Source organism: Dendrobates tinctorius, unplaced genomic scaffold (genome assembly GCF_039654945.1).
Source record: "Dendrobates tinctorius isolate UK_male_01 unplaced genomic scaffold, ASM3965494v1 ptg000028l, whole genome shotgun sequence".
Classification (NCBI taxonomy): Eukaryota; Metazoa; Chordata; class Amphibia; order Anura; family Dendrobatidae; genus Dendrobates; species Dendrobates tinctorius.
In genome coordinates, this window is record NW_027361696.1 from 89,082,425 (window position 1) to 89,100,179 (window position 17,755).

General features: G+C 40.4%; 1 protein-coding gene across 1 annotated transcript in view; it reads right to left on the reverse strand.

Annotated features, from left to right (window-relative positions):
* Positions 1–5,638, reverse strand: part of GRIN2D (glutamate ionotropic receptor NMDA type subunit 2D) — a 699,139-nt gene extending 693,501 nt beyond the window's left edge. The window contains exon 1 of the mRNA XM_073571149.1: positions 5,194–5,638. Within this exon, the coding sequence (XP_073427250.1) occupies positions 5,194–5,619 (426 nt within the window). The 5' untranslated portion in view covers positions 5,620–5,638. The remainder of the gene's footprint in view (positions 1–5,193) is intronic.
* Between the last annotated feature and the right edge of the window lie 12,117 nt (positions 5,639–17,755).

Below are 17,755 nucleotides of genomic sequence, written 5' to 3' on the forward strand. Positions count from 1 at the left end.
TTTAATGGATATTATTATCACAATGTTTTTATAGCCCTTTGTTACATTTTTTTGTCTTGCTGCTGCTGCCGAAGAACCATAATTCTAGCGTTTAGATTTTTTTTATCGTTAGGCTGGTTACCGATTGGATTAATTTACTATTATATTTTGATAGATTGGACTTTTACTAATGTATCAATACCAAAAATGTGCACTTTTATTTTTTTTATTGCTTAATTTTTTAACGCGGATTATTTGAACTTTTATATTTTTTTCATTTTTCTATATTTTTTAAAACATTTTTGTTACTTCATTTGCTAGCTCCCTGAGTTAATTAGGGGACTTGACCCTGCAATCTTCTACTATGTACAAAACTGCCACAGTATTGCTATAAATATTGCAAAAATCTGTAACTGGCTTTCATAGGAGAACTATCAAGACAGGCACAGAAGTCTTCATACCCCTGGCTATCACGGCAACCCATCGGCATCCTGGGATCACGTCATAGGTGTGTCGATGGTTGCATAGAATGACACACCCCCTGCAGGCATGCATTAAATATCGCTGTCAGAGGTTTAGTAGGGTAACGGCATGGGTGATGTCTTGCTCTATGTTCCGCTGTTTCAGGTAGTTGATAGATGAATATTACATCCATCATGTGCCGCGAAAGATGTGGGCTTGGTTAGTGAGCCTGCATTAAAGGTAGGGAGCCAGCATATTAAGTGCTAGTATGTCATTTATTGGTAAGGGTTTAACCACAAAGCCCAAACTCCTCAAAACTGATATGTGAAACAGTATGTTGAAAGTAAAATGCACCAAAATTCATTAAAAGGTATGCATCTCCTAAATTTGGTGCATCATTCAGATGCCATACTTCAGCACAAGAAGCTTACTCCAATCATATACTTGAGTACAGTTCTTTTTTAATTTACTCCACAAATATTGGCGATTTTGCAGGCTGTGTCTCTCCCTGTGATGCCCCAACCACTTTTCCAAAAGTTGATGAGGCTGTCCAGGACTGACATGTAAGTGCCAAAAGTTTGCCTAACATTTTTTCAAAATGTTCAAAGTTTCTGAAAAAACTTTGATTTACAGGGGCTAAAGTTTTAGGACATAGATTAAAAAAGTAATATAGTATTTAATTTAGTAGACATTCATATTTATGTAAAAATGAACTTCATCCGGTTTTCGTTTCTCAGAAACTTGGTTATTGGAGCACAAATCAGTCGAAAACAGATTTTTATGCACATTGGCACTAATATGCAATGATATTAAATTAGCAGAGAAGGTCAATCAGATTAGAACATTTTTAATTATAAATTACTTTTAACATTTTATGATGTGAGCAATAATCAATTTTTAATAAAGCCAAGTTATCATTATTAAAATGTAATTGATAACTCCTAAGATTCTTCTTACCTTATTACTGATAAACATTTGCTTAGGATATTGATTTGGTCCATAAGGAAAAATATACTTTATTGCAATATTTTGCTACCTGTTTAATAAAATCGTAATAATCCTTTTGAGTATGGTTTCAAACATCCAAACCCCAGCTCAAGTTAGACGTCTGGCATATATATATTTTTTTTTAATAAAGGAGAAAAATTATTATATCTTATAAGGAAGATGGTTAATGTATTCTTTCCACCAGTGAATATGGCACAAATGTAATTACGGAGGAAATGAATAACAATAAATTCATATTTTCATAATGTAAGTTCAAGAGGAAGTAGTAATACCCCTGAAGAGCCCTTGCGGGATGTGATCATAGTAAGAAAGACTGCAATCTGCTCGCCAGGCACAATCAGGTGGAACCAATCTGCACTGGAAGAATTGCAAGGGGAGTAGCTTTGTGTGCCAAACCTGGTCAGGTGACTGCTAGGACAGAGTTCAGGGATATAAAAGTCCTGTGCATGTGAAACCGCAGGCAGATTTGGCACCGAGAAAGAAGAGCAGACGTGGAGCATGGATAGCGCTGAGGCCAACGTGACATGCCTCAGCGGGAAGTCTGTGCCATAAGGGTGCTGGTCACCACCTGACAAGTTCCAGACCGCATCCGGGAATGCAACAGTCAAGACCAGGACCTGTGCTCTACATTGGTCAAGATCCAGAGACCAGATGTCATCTGTCAAGAGCCGAATACCGGTCCTTTCTGCTCTGGGCCCAGGAGTCGTTCACCAATGGTCAAGCAGCAAAGACCCATGAGGAGATGACAAGTAGAGAGGCATGTATGAGGATGCAGAGAGACAACGTGAGTGAGCAGGGCTGTCACTTCCAGTTTTAACATACAGTAACGGGGTTAGCTGGGATCAGGACAACAGGTTGGGACGGGGCCAGTTGGTGCATGGGAGGCTCAATGTGCTTTAATAGACTTCGTCAGAAAGGCTTGTCGCCTAGTAGGAAAACTTGATGACACTGCTAGGGCCAGAGTTAGGCCGGGGTTAGACTTGCAAAAAACTCACACGAGTCTCGGACGTCAATACCTGGCACTGTCGCCGGCACTTGGGACCGGAGCGTTCAGCTGCATAGAAATACTAAAGCTTAGTCAAGCATCTAAGTATTACAGAGACATGCCATGTAACTGATACATTGGTTCTGAAGAATAAGACAGCTGAAGATGGGGCATATCTCTTGGGGGTCTAGGTATTATGGCCACAAGATAAAAATCCCTATTTTACAAAGTGGAAAAAAGCTGTAAAGGGTTTCCCTATTCAAAGGCCCTAGAATGTTAGCAAATAGGATATTAACCGATGGATCATGGAAAGGAAAGGCGAAAAACAAAGACCAATTCAACTGTCCCACTCCTGCAACCTGCCATCTGTTCGTCAACATCCATTTTTTTTTTTTGCCTTTCCCCATGCTACATAGCTTCTATTGCTTGTTTCATTCTGTTCCAGAACTTCCAGCACTGGGTAGGTCTCTGATGTTGTTGTGAGCCATGCTGTAGTGGTACAAGACTGGATATTATGACATATTGAGGCCCTGACTAGACCTTGGCTTGTCATAACGTCATGATGCTATCACGTGTGTCGTATCGAGAGACCCCGAACATAATAAGGGACTTTCAATTCACATCAAACCGCTTCAATAAAAAAATCAAACTTTCCTGTAAAATATGAGTGATTTGCCGAATTTCAAATCTTATCAGAATAGCACATCTCTAGTTACTACAGTACATATATTTTAATAGCCATTCCATTCAATATGGAGTTTTATGCAATGTTTACACGGCAACTAGACTTCCTTAGATTAAATCTAAACAAAATAAATGTAAGTATCAATATCTGCCACAATAAACAGGATGAATAAATGTAAATATACCTTTAATAATTATCAACAAAGACCAGGTCTAGCCAACAGTTATATCTACAGTCCCCAACATACACATGAATGTTCAGTATGACTGATCATGCATGTATTTTCATTTAGGAAAGTCAATCCCCTGATTGATTTTTCATGGACCCATAGACTTGCATTGACCCTTGTCATCCGTGCTGCCGGAAAAAAAATGGACATGTCTCTGTGTGGTGATTTGCATGGACATACATTTCGTGTAAAAACATGGACATGCGAGCAACTTAAGTTAGAACTGGTACTTGTGGTGTCCATTAAAAAAATGGATACCACATGTATTGGAAACAAGGATGTGTGAGGAGGGCCTACTCCTCTCTATCATTTACTGAAAGTGAGGAAGTCACAAGATACATTAAATAGGCAAACAGTCCAGCTAATGTCAAAGATTGAGGCTATTGGTATCTAGAGATGAGCAACTTTGCATTTTTTAGGGTCGAGTCGGGTTTCATGAAACCCGACTTTCTCAAAAGTCGAGTCGAACAAAATCGGCTGACTATCATGAAAAGTCGAAGGTCCAACTGAAACACGAAACCCAATGCAAGTCAATGGGGAAGCAAAGTCAGCAGTGAGTGGAGGACAGAAACACACCTACATGCCGGACCGCTTTTATAAAGTGCGCAAAATCTCTCTCTCTCTCCCCGGACACTACACATGTCATCTCGTTGCCCACAGTGTACGTCCTTGCTCAGTGGCTGAAAAAAGTCACGTGCAAGCATTCTGGGAAATCCGACTTTGGCGCTCGGGTCGGCGACCGCATGGCCGACCTCACGCTATGGTTGGGTTTCGCTCGGCGAAACTTTAGCGAAAGTCGGCAACTTTTGAATTTGACCGACCCGTTTCGCTCAACTCTATTGGTATCTATTGTATAAGGAACCATGGTGAGTCTCATTTAGGAGAGGGACTGACGTAATTGATGACAATCTCTGTACAGCACTGAGGAACAGATTGGCGCAATTTAAGCTGGATACATCATTAATTTAAATATAAGTAGTTATAGTATTTTAAAAAATGGTAGAGAACAATTCATAAATGCATAAAAAAAATTTTCAACTATTATTAGATGAAATATGCCAATATGACCCACCAAATTACAGATTAAAGACAGCCTTACTGCCAATGCAATATAATCTGGATAACTTTCATTTACACATCCAATCAATCAGATCCTGTATCAGAGCTCCACGCCAAAGTGATAGCATGCCTATTTATTCAGCCTATGTAAATGTAAAATATTAATATTCTGCAAACATTTGTTAAAAAGTCACGCATTTTATTGGCAAGTATCTATGAAGAAAACAGAGCCATCCATTGTAGTAGATTGGATAATGGCAGAACGCTGACCGATGATTTCTGCACTATAGCAGAGCGAATGAATCTTTTCTTGCCCTCCTCCCATTGATTTAGACTTTATAATGTTACAAGTAGTTGGAATAAGATTAACATGAATTGTTTCTTTCCCGTAAATCATCCATAGCAAATCACTTTGATAGAGCAACCAAGGTCACTTACTGGACATGATGGAAAGCCTGTCATATTACTATTCAAGACAAGGGAGAGAATTTCGTATGTAGATACAGTAGATGTGCTTTGGCCTCATACATCATTCAACAAACCAGTAGAGAACATTCTCTAGGAATTCTATCTGCTATGTGGGGAGGATGTAAATGTTCCTCATCCCAATTGTCAATTCTGACAAAGAGTGTTTCTGAAGTGTATCTTCTCATCCCCTCCCAATTTGGCAATATCTAAATTTATGGTTTCCATAACTTCTTGGTACAAGAGAAAGATTGCATATTCATTGAATGTAACAGCAGAAGTTCTTATATCTCTTACAATGAAAAAACGTCTTGCTCCTACCTTGGGTGTCAGCACAATTGCAGATCCTCCATTAATACCAATGATGGGCATAGATGTTTGTGCAGAAATGAAGTCAAGGATCTGGGCAACAGATTCAGTCCTGGTGTCATCTTCAAAAACAACGCCATGAATTCTCAAGCTGGAGAGAACATCACATATTTGCAGGATAAGGCTGCGAGGATTTGTGTCATTAAGTATTACAGAAACGGGATTCACTTCCATAGAAAAATTTCCGAAAGCTAAGGGTGAAAACCGGGCACTCTCTGGTGGATATGAGATACCACTAAATATTATGGCCACATTAAGCGATCTTGGAGCGTCTTCTCGAAATTTTAGAAAAGGACTGGCGCATGCCAGGGCCAACAAAAATAGCATCCTAACAGCAGCAGGCACAAAGGCAGTGTTCACAGCTGTTGGAAAACACATCTCGAAGGGCTTTGGCTGCCACTCTAAAAATGAAACAAAGAAGAACGAGTGTTAGAATGAGACAAATTACAAATGAATGTGAGATATTAAAAAACACCATCTTAATTCTACCAGCAATTGAATTAGTGGCAGATTTCCTGATTTATTCACACAAATTCAATTAGTCAGTGTTTACACATGTTATGCTTCCTCCAAAATGTAAAAGGTGCATTTACACTTCCCGATAATCGTTCACTTTAAACAGGCAAATGGATAAATGTTTTGGCTGGCTTAAAAAAAATGATTGCTCTCAGCTGCACAATGTAAATAGAGCAATCACAGACAATGCAATTGTCCGCTTTTCATGATAGCAAGTAAGCTATGGCTAAGAAATAACCACCAATCGGCAAATATGTAGTGTAGGAAAGCAGATGGCAAGGTATGTGTCATGGAGGTGGCTAGCCTCAGTGATGCGAGTGCTGTAAAAGATGGCGACAGCAACATTAAGTTGCTTTGAGAGTTTTTTAATGTTTCCAGATTTTTGAATCTGGGTTTTTGGAGCAGCCAGAAGATCTGGGTGCAACTGGAAACTCCCATATCTCCACTCCAGGATTTGAAAGGCCTATTTAATTCACCTGGGCTACCTCAGTGGTGTCTGTGTATGGAGGTGGAAAGACCTATTGTATGCTGGCCAGAGGCTGACTAAAATTGGATTTGAACGTATGAGCCCCGCTCGGTGATCCCATATCGCTGTATGGACTGTTTGTTTATTTGTGCTTTCCTCTATACCAGAAAAAAGGCTGTTGGTTTTCATTTATTCAGGAGAGGTATGAACTTTAAAAAATCTACTTGTTTGCACCAAGAAAAGTTGTGCCTGGGTGGACTGGGTGAATACTAAAGAGCGTGAATCCTCAAAGTAGCCAATCAGTGATTGTTTAACACCACAGGTCTTGTTGTCTAAATGAGTCCAAAGGTTTTTAAGTGTTATTTAAGTTACAATTAGTGATGAGCGAGTATACTCATTGCTCGGGTGTCCTCCGAGTATTTTGGCATTCTTGGAGATTTTGTTTGTATGGACGCAGGCTGCATGATTTGAGGCTGCTGGACAGGCTGAATACATGTGTGGAATGCCTGGTTGTTAGGGAATGCCTACATGTATTCAGGCTGTCCAGCAGTCACAAATCATGCAGCTGTGTTGACACAAACTAAATCTCCGAGCACACCAAAATACTCGGAGGACACACGAGCATGCTCGGGAAAATCTGAGCAATGAGTGAGTATACTTGCTTATCACTAGTTACAATCAATTTAGGAAACACATTCGTTCATGCACATCTTATGAGAAAACAGGTAGAACTAATGGACATTATGCATTACAGAGGTTACTTCTTCTGGATAAGTCCTCCTTATACAAAATCTATCCTGGAAATCAGATAATTCATTCAGGTCTGGTTGACTTAGCTAGTGGGGAGAGAAATACAGTAGGTCAAAAATTATCTATCCAGGAGGCATATTTACTGTGACACACCAGTGGTAGAAGGCCATGAAATATCTAGTTTTGATGAGTATTTGATAACAAAAAAGGATCCCATCCTGAAGAAAGACGCAAAACTGTCCATATGGCCCAACAGGAGATAGTTTAGATCGCTCACAGTACTTCTGTATAAATTTAGTAGAATTTTCATTCAAAAAATGTGTAATATCAGCCTAATTACCTAGTTAAAATGTGAACAGGTTAGTAAAATTGCATACACGCATACATATACATACACAAAAATTCACACACTTGTGGGATCACCGCTTTGTATATATATATATATATATATATATGTATATATATGCCAATAACTTTCACAAAAATAAACAACAACACTATTTATGGAAACCCTAAGTTTAGCAGGTTGGAAATTTGAAACAATACTGTAATGGTGTACTGGCAAGAAGTGATAAATTCACATCCTGTCTTTTGATTTTAATGATATATTCACACTTTTTTTTAGGTTTCAATGACAATTTTTTCAAGCAGAAACCACCTCGGGAAATGCTTCTTTTAGGGTGAGATTTTGGAGGAGTTTTTTTTTTTTTTACTGAAGTGTTCTTTAAAAACAGAAGTAGATACCCTTTGTCCCACCCTCAGTGCACTTGCATTCTCATTTACGCTGGCATCAAAGCTCATTTTCTCGATAATGAAAAATCTATTTGTGGCCAAGAAAGGTATATCTGAGTTTGTCTTTTACTACCCTACCCAGCGATGTTATTAGTTTTGTGACGGTAAAACTCTTGAGAAGTTCCCTTTAAGCAATAGTAATGTGATATTGAGCCTCGTGTTTCTAGAATAGAGATTGATTTCATTGTAAATGCCAGTTTATGAATGAAAAAATCTTTTTTTTATGCAAGATGTTGGAGAAAAGTGGTAGGTACTTTTAGTATTCCTCGCTAATGAAGTATCCCTGTTATAATCCTACTTTTCTCTTTTGTTCTTCCTAGGTGCTAAGGAATTTCAGTGATAAGTCAAAAGCAAAAAAAGTAGTAACCCTGCTGATACTGTGGACATAACTACGTGCCTATCATAGGAGCAGATTGATTGGACGTCGAAGACTCTAAACCCTCTGAGCACTTTCGCAATAGAATTCGTCTAGATCTCTTGCAGTGGTGAATTTCTTAATCTTGAGTATTGACTGTGCCATACGGATGACCTTCTAACATCCCTCGAGAAACACATCTTATTTCTTGACTCATCTACTTAGTCTTCTTTCCCGGCTGCTCTCAAAATTCTGCTAACCATCTTCCACAAGCATTTCTTTTAAGACAGCTATTTGCATGAACATGAACTTCAAGTCATGTTTCTCTTCCATTAATGACTTTAAGATAAGGCCAGATGGATTTGTAGAACAGACAGGAATTGCTGAATGTACAGACATTTATAATTATTAGGTAGTGATCCGCAGAGCATTACAGCACATTTTGTGGAAAGAAATGTTTGCTTTTTTCTTTTTTTTTCCTCCCACTGTGAAACAAGCACATCTAATATAACTCATGATTCTTTTGTCTTCTAGTAAATCATTACAAACAAATCGCTTGCAAACTGCACATCAAATCTATTGAAAACAACAGCAGAAAAAAAAGATTTTAGCAAATTGTTTGCAATGCCAGCAAAAACATTATGATATACTGGAAGGAATAAAAAAAAGCCTTTGATCTTATTAACCCCACATATACCGGGCTCTAGGTGTTATATTTTGCTTTGCTTTATAAACTGGTTGGCAGCAATGTATTCTACAGTATATATTACTCATACCCTAATAAATATAGCTCTAGAGTCAGCATACCCTAATAAATATAGCTCTAGAGTCAGCAGTACATTTGCATGCAGTTAAAGAGCATACTCACCTTTAGACAACTTGCATAAACTTACAGTCCCCGATTCACGAGCATGTTTTCGCCAGAAATGGAGCGGAAAACGCTTTGAAAAGTCTCAAAATTTTTGTGCAAAAATCTTGCGACTTTGGTCATTTTCACACCAGTCTCACCAGCTCTGCCAACATGGGTGGAACGGGGACGTGACACCATAGCTTGTCTAATTCATGATGAACTGTGATGTACCTTAGGGCAGAAATCTTACTCTACTCTCTGACTGAAGTAAAATGTGTGGCAATGGCAATGCTCATGGTGGCTAATACCATCTTTCAGAAGCGCCCGAATAATTAGTTGGTGTCTCTGACTTCAGTATGCCAGCAATGCCGGTCTTAATCAAAGGGGCCACTGTATTAAGAAATTATTTAGCCTCCTGTCATATACCGTATTTGACGGATGGATATTTGTGTGTACACGTATGGAGCTGTATCTGCAGCTAACACCAACTTCCAACTGCAGTTAAGGTGGTTTCACATTAGCGTTTAAGGCCGCAGCGTCGGCCTGCGCAATGCTGCCACTGAGCCCCGCTGCGCCTCCGCCGGTAGGTCCGCCTACAGGCTCATGATGCTGCATGCTGCATGCGTCCTGCATCCCCTATCTTTAGCACTGGGGACACAGGCCGTGTGCAGGTATGCGTTTGGTCGCACATGTGTCCTTTTGACGGGTGCGCCGACCAGTGCCAAACGCAACCTGTTGCAATTTGGTGCGCTCGGCGCACCGTCAAAAGGACGCATGCGCCGCCAAACGCATACCTGCGCACGGCCTGCATCCCCAGTGCTAAAGATAGGGGACGCATGCAGCGTCATGTGCCCGTAGGCGGACCTACCAGCAGAGGCGCGGCAGGGGGCGGGGCTTAGCGGCGGCCATGCGCAGGCCGACGCTGTGGCCTTAAGTGCTAATGTGAAACCACCCTTAGAGCTATCTCGATCAATCCCAACTGTTGCATGTAGATTAAAAGGTCTGACAATAGTAAGGGTGTCCCTTCCGTCATCCCATTTGTCACTCAGACATAACACAAGGTGCCATTAAGTTATTGGTAATAGCAAGGGGTTTACTGAAAGTAAATATTGAGGGAACTAAGGAATAATATATAGAAAAAATTTAAGCAACATTAAAATTACTTGAATAAATGTGGAAAAGCTTTCCAATAATACATAGTTATGCTAAGAACCACTCACCTTTGTATAAAAAGAAGTTCTTGAAATACAAAACACTGTTGTGGAAATTGGAAAATATCTAAGTAATATTAAGGTGAGTAATACAAATGCTATTGGGGAAACATTATAATGCATTATTATATCAGTGGAATAACCCCATTATTCACCAGAGATTTTCCACTTCTTCCAAGAGCCACAACTTTTTTAATTTTCTATCAACATAGCCATATAACAGCTTTTATTTGTGGGACAAGTTGTACTTTTGAATGACATCATTAATTTTTTCTTGTGATGCACTGTAAAGCAGGACAAAAATACCAAGTGCACCAAAAGTGCATCTTCACAATTTTTGCTTTGGGGGATGGGAGTATTTACCATGGCAACTGATTCTACCAGTCAGTACAATCATGCTAATACCAAACACGTATAGTTATTTTTATTTAAGTGATTAAAAAAAAGTAAAAAATTTGTAAAAAAATAAAACATTTTTCTTGTGCTGCCATTTTCCGAGAACAGTAGGTAATGCTGTGTGATGGCTTATTTTTTGCACTTTGAGCAGACATTTTTTATTTATACCATGTTGGAGTACATACGATGTTGTGTATAAGTGCTTCTCGCTAAATTAGACTATCATCAAAAAGTTAATTTATTTCAGTTCTTCTATACAAAAAGTGAAACTCATATACAGTGCCTTGAAAAAGTATTCGGCCCCCTGGAACTTTTCAACCTTTTCCCACATATCATGCTTCAAACAAAAAGATGCCAAATGTAAATTTTTGGTGAAGAATCAACATGTGGGACACAATTGTGAAGTTGAACGAAATTTATTGGCTATTTTAAATTTTTGTGGAAATTCAAAAACTGAAAAGTGGGGCGTGCAATATTATTCAGCCCCTTTACTTTCAGTGCAGCAAATTCACTCCAGAAGTTCATTGTGGATCTCTGAATGATCCAATGTTGTCCTAAATGACTAATGATGATAAATATAATCCACCTGTGTGTAGTCAAGTCTCCGTATAAATGCACCTGCTCTGTGATAGTCTCAGGATTCTGTTTGAAGCACAGAGAGCATTATGAAGACCGAAGAACACAACAGGCAGGTCCATGATACTGTTGTGGAGAAGTTTAAAGAAGTTTAAAGCCGGTTTTGGATACAAAATGATTTCGGTCATATTGAAATGGAAGGAGTATCATACCACTGCAAATCTACCAAGACCAGGCCGTCTCTCTAAACTTTCATCTCAAACAAGGAGAAGACTGAAAAGAGATGCAGCCAAGAGGCCCATGATCACTCTAGATGAACTGCAGAGATATACAGCTGAGGTGGGACAGTCTGTCCATAGGACAACAATCAGTCGTACACTGCACAAATCTGGCCTTTATGGAAGAGTGGCAAGAAGAAAGCCATTTCTCAAAGATATCCATAAAAAGCGTCATTTAAAGTTTACAACCAGCCACCTGGGAGACACACCAAACATGTGGAAGAAAGCTTTTTGGCAACAATGCCAAACGATATGTTTGGTGTAATGGCAACACAGCTCATCACCCTGAACACACCATACCCACTGTCAAACATAGTGGTGGCAGCATCATGGTATTGGGCCTGCTATTCTTCAGCAGGGACAGGGAAGATGGTTAAAATTGATGGGAAGATGGATGGAGCCAAATACAGGACCATTCTTGAAGAAAACCAGTTGGAGTTTGCAAAAGACCTTACACTGGGACTGAGATTTGTCATCCAACAAGACAATGATTCCAAACATAAAGCAAAATCTACAATGGAATGCTTCAAAAATAAACATTTCCAGGTGATAGAATGGCCAAGTCAAAGTTCAGACCTGAATCCAATCGAGAATCTGTGGAAAGAGCTGAAAACTGCTGTTCACAAGCGATCTCCATCAAACCTCACTGAGCTCGAGCTGTTTGTCAATGAAGAATGGGCAAGAATTTCAGTCTCTCGATGTACAAAACCGATAGAGACATACCCCAAGTGACTTGCAGCTGTAATCACAGCAAAAGGTGGTGCAACAAAGTTCTAAGTTAAAGGGGCCGAATAATTTTGCACGCCCGACTTGTCCGTTTTTGAATTTCCACAAAAATTTAAAATAACCAATAAATTTTGTTCAACTTCACAATTGTGTCCCACTTGTTGTTGATTCTTCATCAAAAATTTACATTTGGTATCTTTTATGTTTGAAGCATATGTGGGAAAAGGTTGAAAAGTTCCAGGGGGCCGAATATGCAAGGCACTGTATTATTTAGAGTCATTAGAAACAGTGATCTATTTCAAGTGTTTATTTGCCCTTTTACAAAAATAAAATGATGCATCCACTTGGCCCCCAAAACAAAAAAAAAACCCACAACACAATGTGTCTTGAGGGGATGATTTTCAGAGTCACCAGAGACAGATGCAAACAATTCAATCACTTTATTTCCACACCCAGCCAGTATGTAATGTATCCTATAGTTCATTTGTAATGAATTGGCACATAACTAGAGATGAGCGACTTTGCCTTTTTTCGGGTCGAGTTGGGTTTCATGAAACCCGATTTTCGCAAAAGTCGGGTTGAACGAAATCGGCCGACTATAGGGAAAAGTCGAAGGCCGACTGAAACGCGAAACCCAATGCAAGTCAAGGGGGAAGCAAAGTCGGCAGGGAGTGGACGACAGTAAACACACCTACAGTGCCCATTTTAATGCCAAAAACATCAGTTCTTATTACTGAAGCTTGTCAACCTTAATTTACTTCATAATAATAGTTACGCATTGAAAACTGGGGGTTATTTGGCTAAAGTTGTGGGGGGGCTGGGCTGGCTCCAGGTTTTCGTGTGCCCTGGGCAAAAGAGTGTCAGTGCGCCCCTTTAACACATACCACAACTCATGATGCTCCGATACGCCACAGAAATATAGGTATAGTACAATGACACATACTTCACTGCTTACATGACATGATTGATCTATTTTAAATTGTACAATAGCTCAAAAACAGGACAGTATATTACTCCATACAGTGTTATGGCCACCACATTGTGCGCCATACAGAATAATAATGTTCCATACAGAATAATAATGTTCCATACAGTATATGATGAGCTCCACATAATGCTCCATATATAATGGGCCCCATTTGTAATGCTCCAGTGTATAATGGGCCCCTTAGATGCTGCTCCAGTGTCTGATCTGCCCCATTTACAATGCTCCAGTACATGATGGGCCTCATGGATGATGCTCCGGTGTATGATGGGCCCTAATAATGCTCCATATATACTGGGCCCCATTTGTAAGGCTCCAGTGTATAATGGGCCCCTTACATGCTGCTCCAGTGTCTGATCTGCCCCATTTACAATGCTCCAGTACATGATGGGCTTCATGGATGATGCTCCAGTGTATCATGGGCCCTAATAATGCTCCATATATAATGGGCCCTATTTGTAATGCTCCAGTGTATAATGTGCCCCTTAGATGCTGCTCCAGTGTCTGATCTGCCCCATTTACAATGCTCCAGTACCTGATGGGCCTCATGGATGATGCTCCAGTGTATCATGGACCCTAATAATGCTCCATATATAAAGGGCCCCATTTGTAATGCTCCAGTGTATAATGTGCCTCTTAGATGCTGCTCCAGTGTCTGCACTGCCCCATTTACAATGCTCCAGTACACGATGGGCCTCATAGATGATGCTCCAGTGGATGATGGGCTCTAATAATGCTCCATATATACTGGGTCTCATTTGTAAGGCTCCAGTGTATAATGTGCCCCTTAGATGCTGCTCCAGTGTCTGATCTGCCCTATTTACATTGCTCCAGTACACGATGGGCCTCATAGAATCATAGAATCATAGAATCGTAGAGTTGGAAGGGACCTCCTGGGCCATCTGGTCCAACCCCCTGCTCAAAGCAGGATTCGCTAAATCATCCCAGTCAGATGTCTGTCCAGCCTCTGTTTGAAGACTTCCATTGAAGGAGAACTCACCACTTCTCGTGGCAGCCTGTTCCACTCATTGATCACTCTAACTGTCAAAAAGTTTTTTCTAATATCTAATCTGTGTCTCCTCCCATTCAGTTTCATCCCATTGCTTCTAGTCTTTCCTTGTGCAAATGAGAATAAAGTTGATCCTTCTACAATGTGACAGCCCTTTAGATATTTGTAGACAGCAATTAAGTCTCCTCTCAGTCTTCTCTTTTGCAAACTAAACATTCCCAAATCCTGCAACCTTTCCTCATAAGACAGGGTTTGCAGACCGGTCACCATTCTGGTCGCTCTTTTCTGAACTTGCTCCAGTTTGTTGATGTCTTTTTTAAAATGTGGTGCCCAAAACTGGACACAATATTCCAGATGAGGTCTGACCAAAGAGGAGTAGAGGGAAATAATGACTTCACGTGATCTAGACTGTATGCTTCTGTTAATACATCCTAGAACTGCATTTGCCTTTTTTGCTGCTGCATCACACTGTTGACTCATATTCAGTCTGTGATCTATTAGTATACCCAAGTCTTTTTCACATGTGCTGTCACTTAGCCCTATTCCTCCCATTCTATATATGCTTTTTTCATTTTTATTGCCCAGATGTAGTACTTTGCATTTCTCCCTGTTAAAAACCATTCTGTTAGTTACTGCCCACTTCTCCAGTTTATTTAAATCTTTTTGAATCCTCTCTCTCTCTTCTCTAGTATTAGCTATCCCTCCTAGCTTTGTGTCATCAGCAAATTTAATCAGTTTACCCTCAATTCCTTCATCTAAATCGTTGATAAAGATGTTGAACAATACAGGGCCCAGGACAGAGCCCTGTGGTACCCCACTTGAGACATTCTTCCAACTGGATGTGCAGCCATTTACGACCACTCTTTGGGTCCGATCACTAAGCCAGCTATGAATCCACCTAACAGTTGCCTTGTCCATTCCATACTTAGTCATTTTTTCAATAAGGATTGTATGAGAGACTTTGTCAAATGCTTTGCTGAAGTCAAGATATACTATATCTACAGCATTTCCTTGATCCACCCAATCAGTGATACCGTCATAGAAGGAAATTAAGTTAGTCTGACATGACTTATTAGTTACAAACCCATGCTGACTCTGTTTGATCACTTCATTCTTATCCAGGTATTGACTTAAATGTTGTTTAATAATTTGTTCAAAGATCTTTCCTGGTATAGAAGTCAGACTCACCGGCCTATAGTTGCCTGGGTCCACCTTCTTCCCCTTTTTGAAGATAGGAACAACATTTGCTCTTCTCCAGTCTTCTGGCACTTCTCCTGTTCTCCAAGAATTTTCAAAGATTATGGAGAGTGGTTCAGAAATTTCTTCTGCTATCTCCTTCAGTACTCTGGGGTGTAATTCATCTGGACCTGGAGACTTGAATTCATTTAGGTTAGCTAAGTGTTTCCTCACTATCTTTCTGTTTATAGATATCCTGGATTCTTCTATTCCCTTAATAGGACAGTGAATAACAGTTGGTGTTACATTTCCTTTCTGAGAGAAAACAGATGCAAAATAGGAATTTTAGGAATAGATGATGCTCCAGTGGATGATGGGCTCTAATAATGCTCCATATATACCGGGTCTCATTTGTAAGGCTCCAGTGTATAATGTGCCCCTTAGAGGCTGCTCCAGTGTCTGATCTGCCCCATTTACAATGCTCCAGTACATGATGGGCCTCATGGATGATGCTCCAGTGTATCATGGGCCCTAATAATGCTCCATATATATTGGGCCCCATTTGTAAAGCTCCAGTGTATAATGGGCCCCTTAGATGCTGCTCCAGTGTCTGATCTGCCCCATTTACATTGCTCCAGTACATGATGGGCCCTATTTTTAATTAACCCAGGCATGATATGTGAAAATAGCTGCATGGAGTAATCTGAGGTGTGTGCTTCCACATCCTTCACTTTTGGTGTGGGTGAAGGACACAAGGAAAGGGGTTGCTGCTGACCAGAAGCCTGCAGTTACGACTCAGTGCTTGCATTTTTCACAAGTTCTGAAGAGGAGGCGATAGAGCTGTATTCTGTTTCAGCAATGTAAGCCACAAACAGTTCCTGATACTCCGGCTTTAAAAGCAGTCTGCCTACTCCCAGAAAAGGGAGCCTTACAGGCCTTCCAGAGCTACACCATGATGCTGGCTCAACACCCCCTGCCTTAGCTGCTATTGTATTTTTGGCACTACCAGCAGATGCATCACCACCACCATCAGTACCAGGTGGCCCTCCAAGCCCACATCCGCGTCCTCTTCCACCATACTTCCTCATGTTTTGGAAAATGGACCCAAAATACCAGCAGATATGTGGTACTGTATCAGAAGCGTACAGCTCTATACAGTCTATAGATAACAGTAAATCTCCGTATATATTTCATGAGGCATACACAGATGCTCAGAGGCTCAGTATGGATTACCCAATAAAATAACAAGTTGAAAAAGGGTACAGTATCACCAGATAAAAGGTATATACAGTGTAGTGCAAACATTCTGATTCTCCTTATACATTTCAGGAGGCAGACAGAAACGCTCTCAGGCCCAGAATGGATTACACAAGAATATGAAAAGCTGTAAATGGGTTATGTAACACAAGCGTACAGCTGTATACAGTGTTGGGGTAATCTTAAAGTTCCAAATATATTGCCTGAGTAACAGACAGACGTTTACAGGCTCATTATGGATTACACCAGAATCTAAAAAGGTTACTGTATCAGAAGCGTTCTGCTGTATACAGTGTTGGCCAAATTGAAAATATCGGTACATATTTCCGTAGTCACCCTCAGACGCTCACTCAGTTTGGTTTTGACCATAATAAAAAATGTTGTAAAAAAGGTCCTGGATAACAAGATGGCAAGTATATATTTTCTAGGATACAATTGAAAACTCCGTATCAATAGTCCCGTAGTCACTCTCAGATGCTTACACAGAATGGATTTAACCGTAATGCTAAATGTCGAACAAAGGTACTGTATAAAAAGATACAAGCTGTATCGAGTATAGTGTAAAAATTTGTTTCTCCGATTCACCGTAAATATAGAAGGTGTAACCCACACACGCTCACTCGCAATTTATGATGTAGGGAAGGTGGACTGACAGACAAACCAGCCTGTAGTGAGAAGCAGAGGTGTAGTTCAGTGTAGCTGTGAAACCGCTAAGATAAAGAGAAAGGGTGCAGTGTTTTAGCTTGCCCATTGGAGGGCAGTGGAGAGTGTAGGAGTGGGACTGTTAAATATTAATAATTGGATATGTATTTATATTTCTTATTGCACTCAGTTCTGTACTGAATAACTGCCATTGGTCAGGAAACTGTTAGGTGATGGTGGGCGGAGTTATCAGAACTGGAAGTATAAAAGACTGAGGGAAGGTTCTGGAAGAGGCAGTCAGCAAAGGGAGCACAGTAAAGAGGAAGTTCTGCTGAGGAAATAGAGATAAAGGAAAGGCTCCAGAGAGGACTGACATCGAGGCGGTCATGGGGGGGTGGCCCAGAGGACGGTAGCCGCAGACGAAGACAGCCTGGGGCTACCATACAGACGGTGTGCTCAGATTGGTGCAGCACTGTGGTGGTTGGGCCTAGGCCAGCCACAGTGGAAGAGCCACAGAGGATGCCACAAT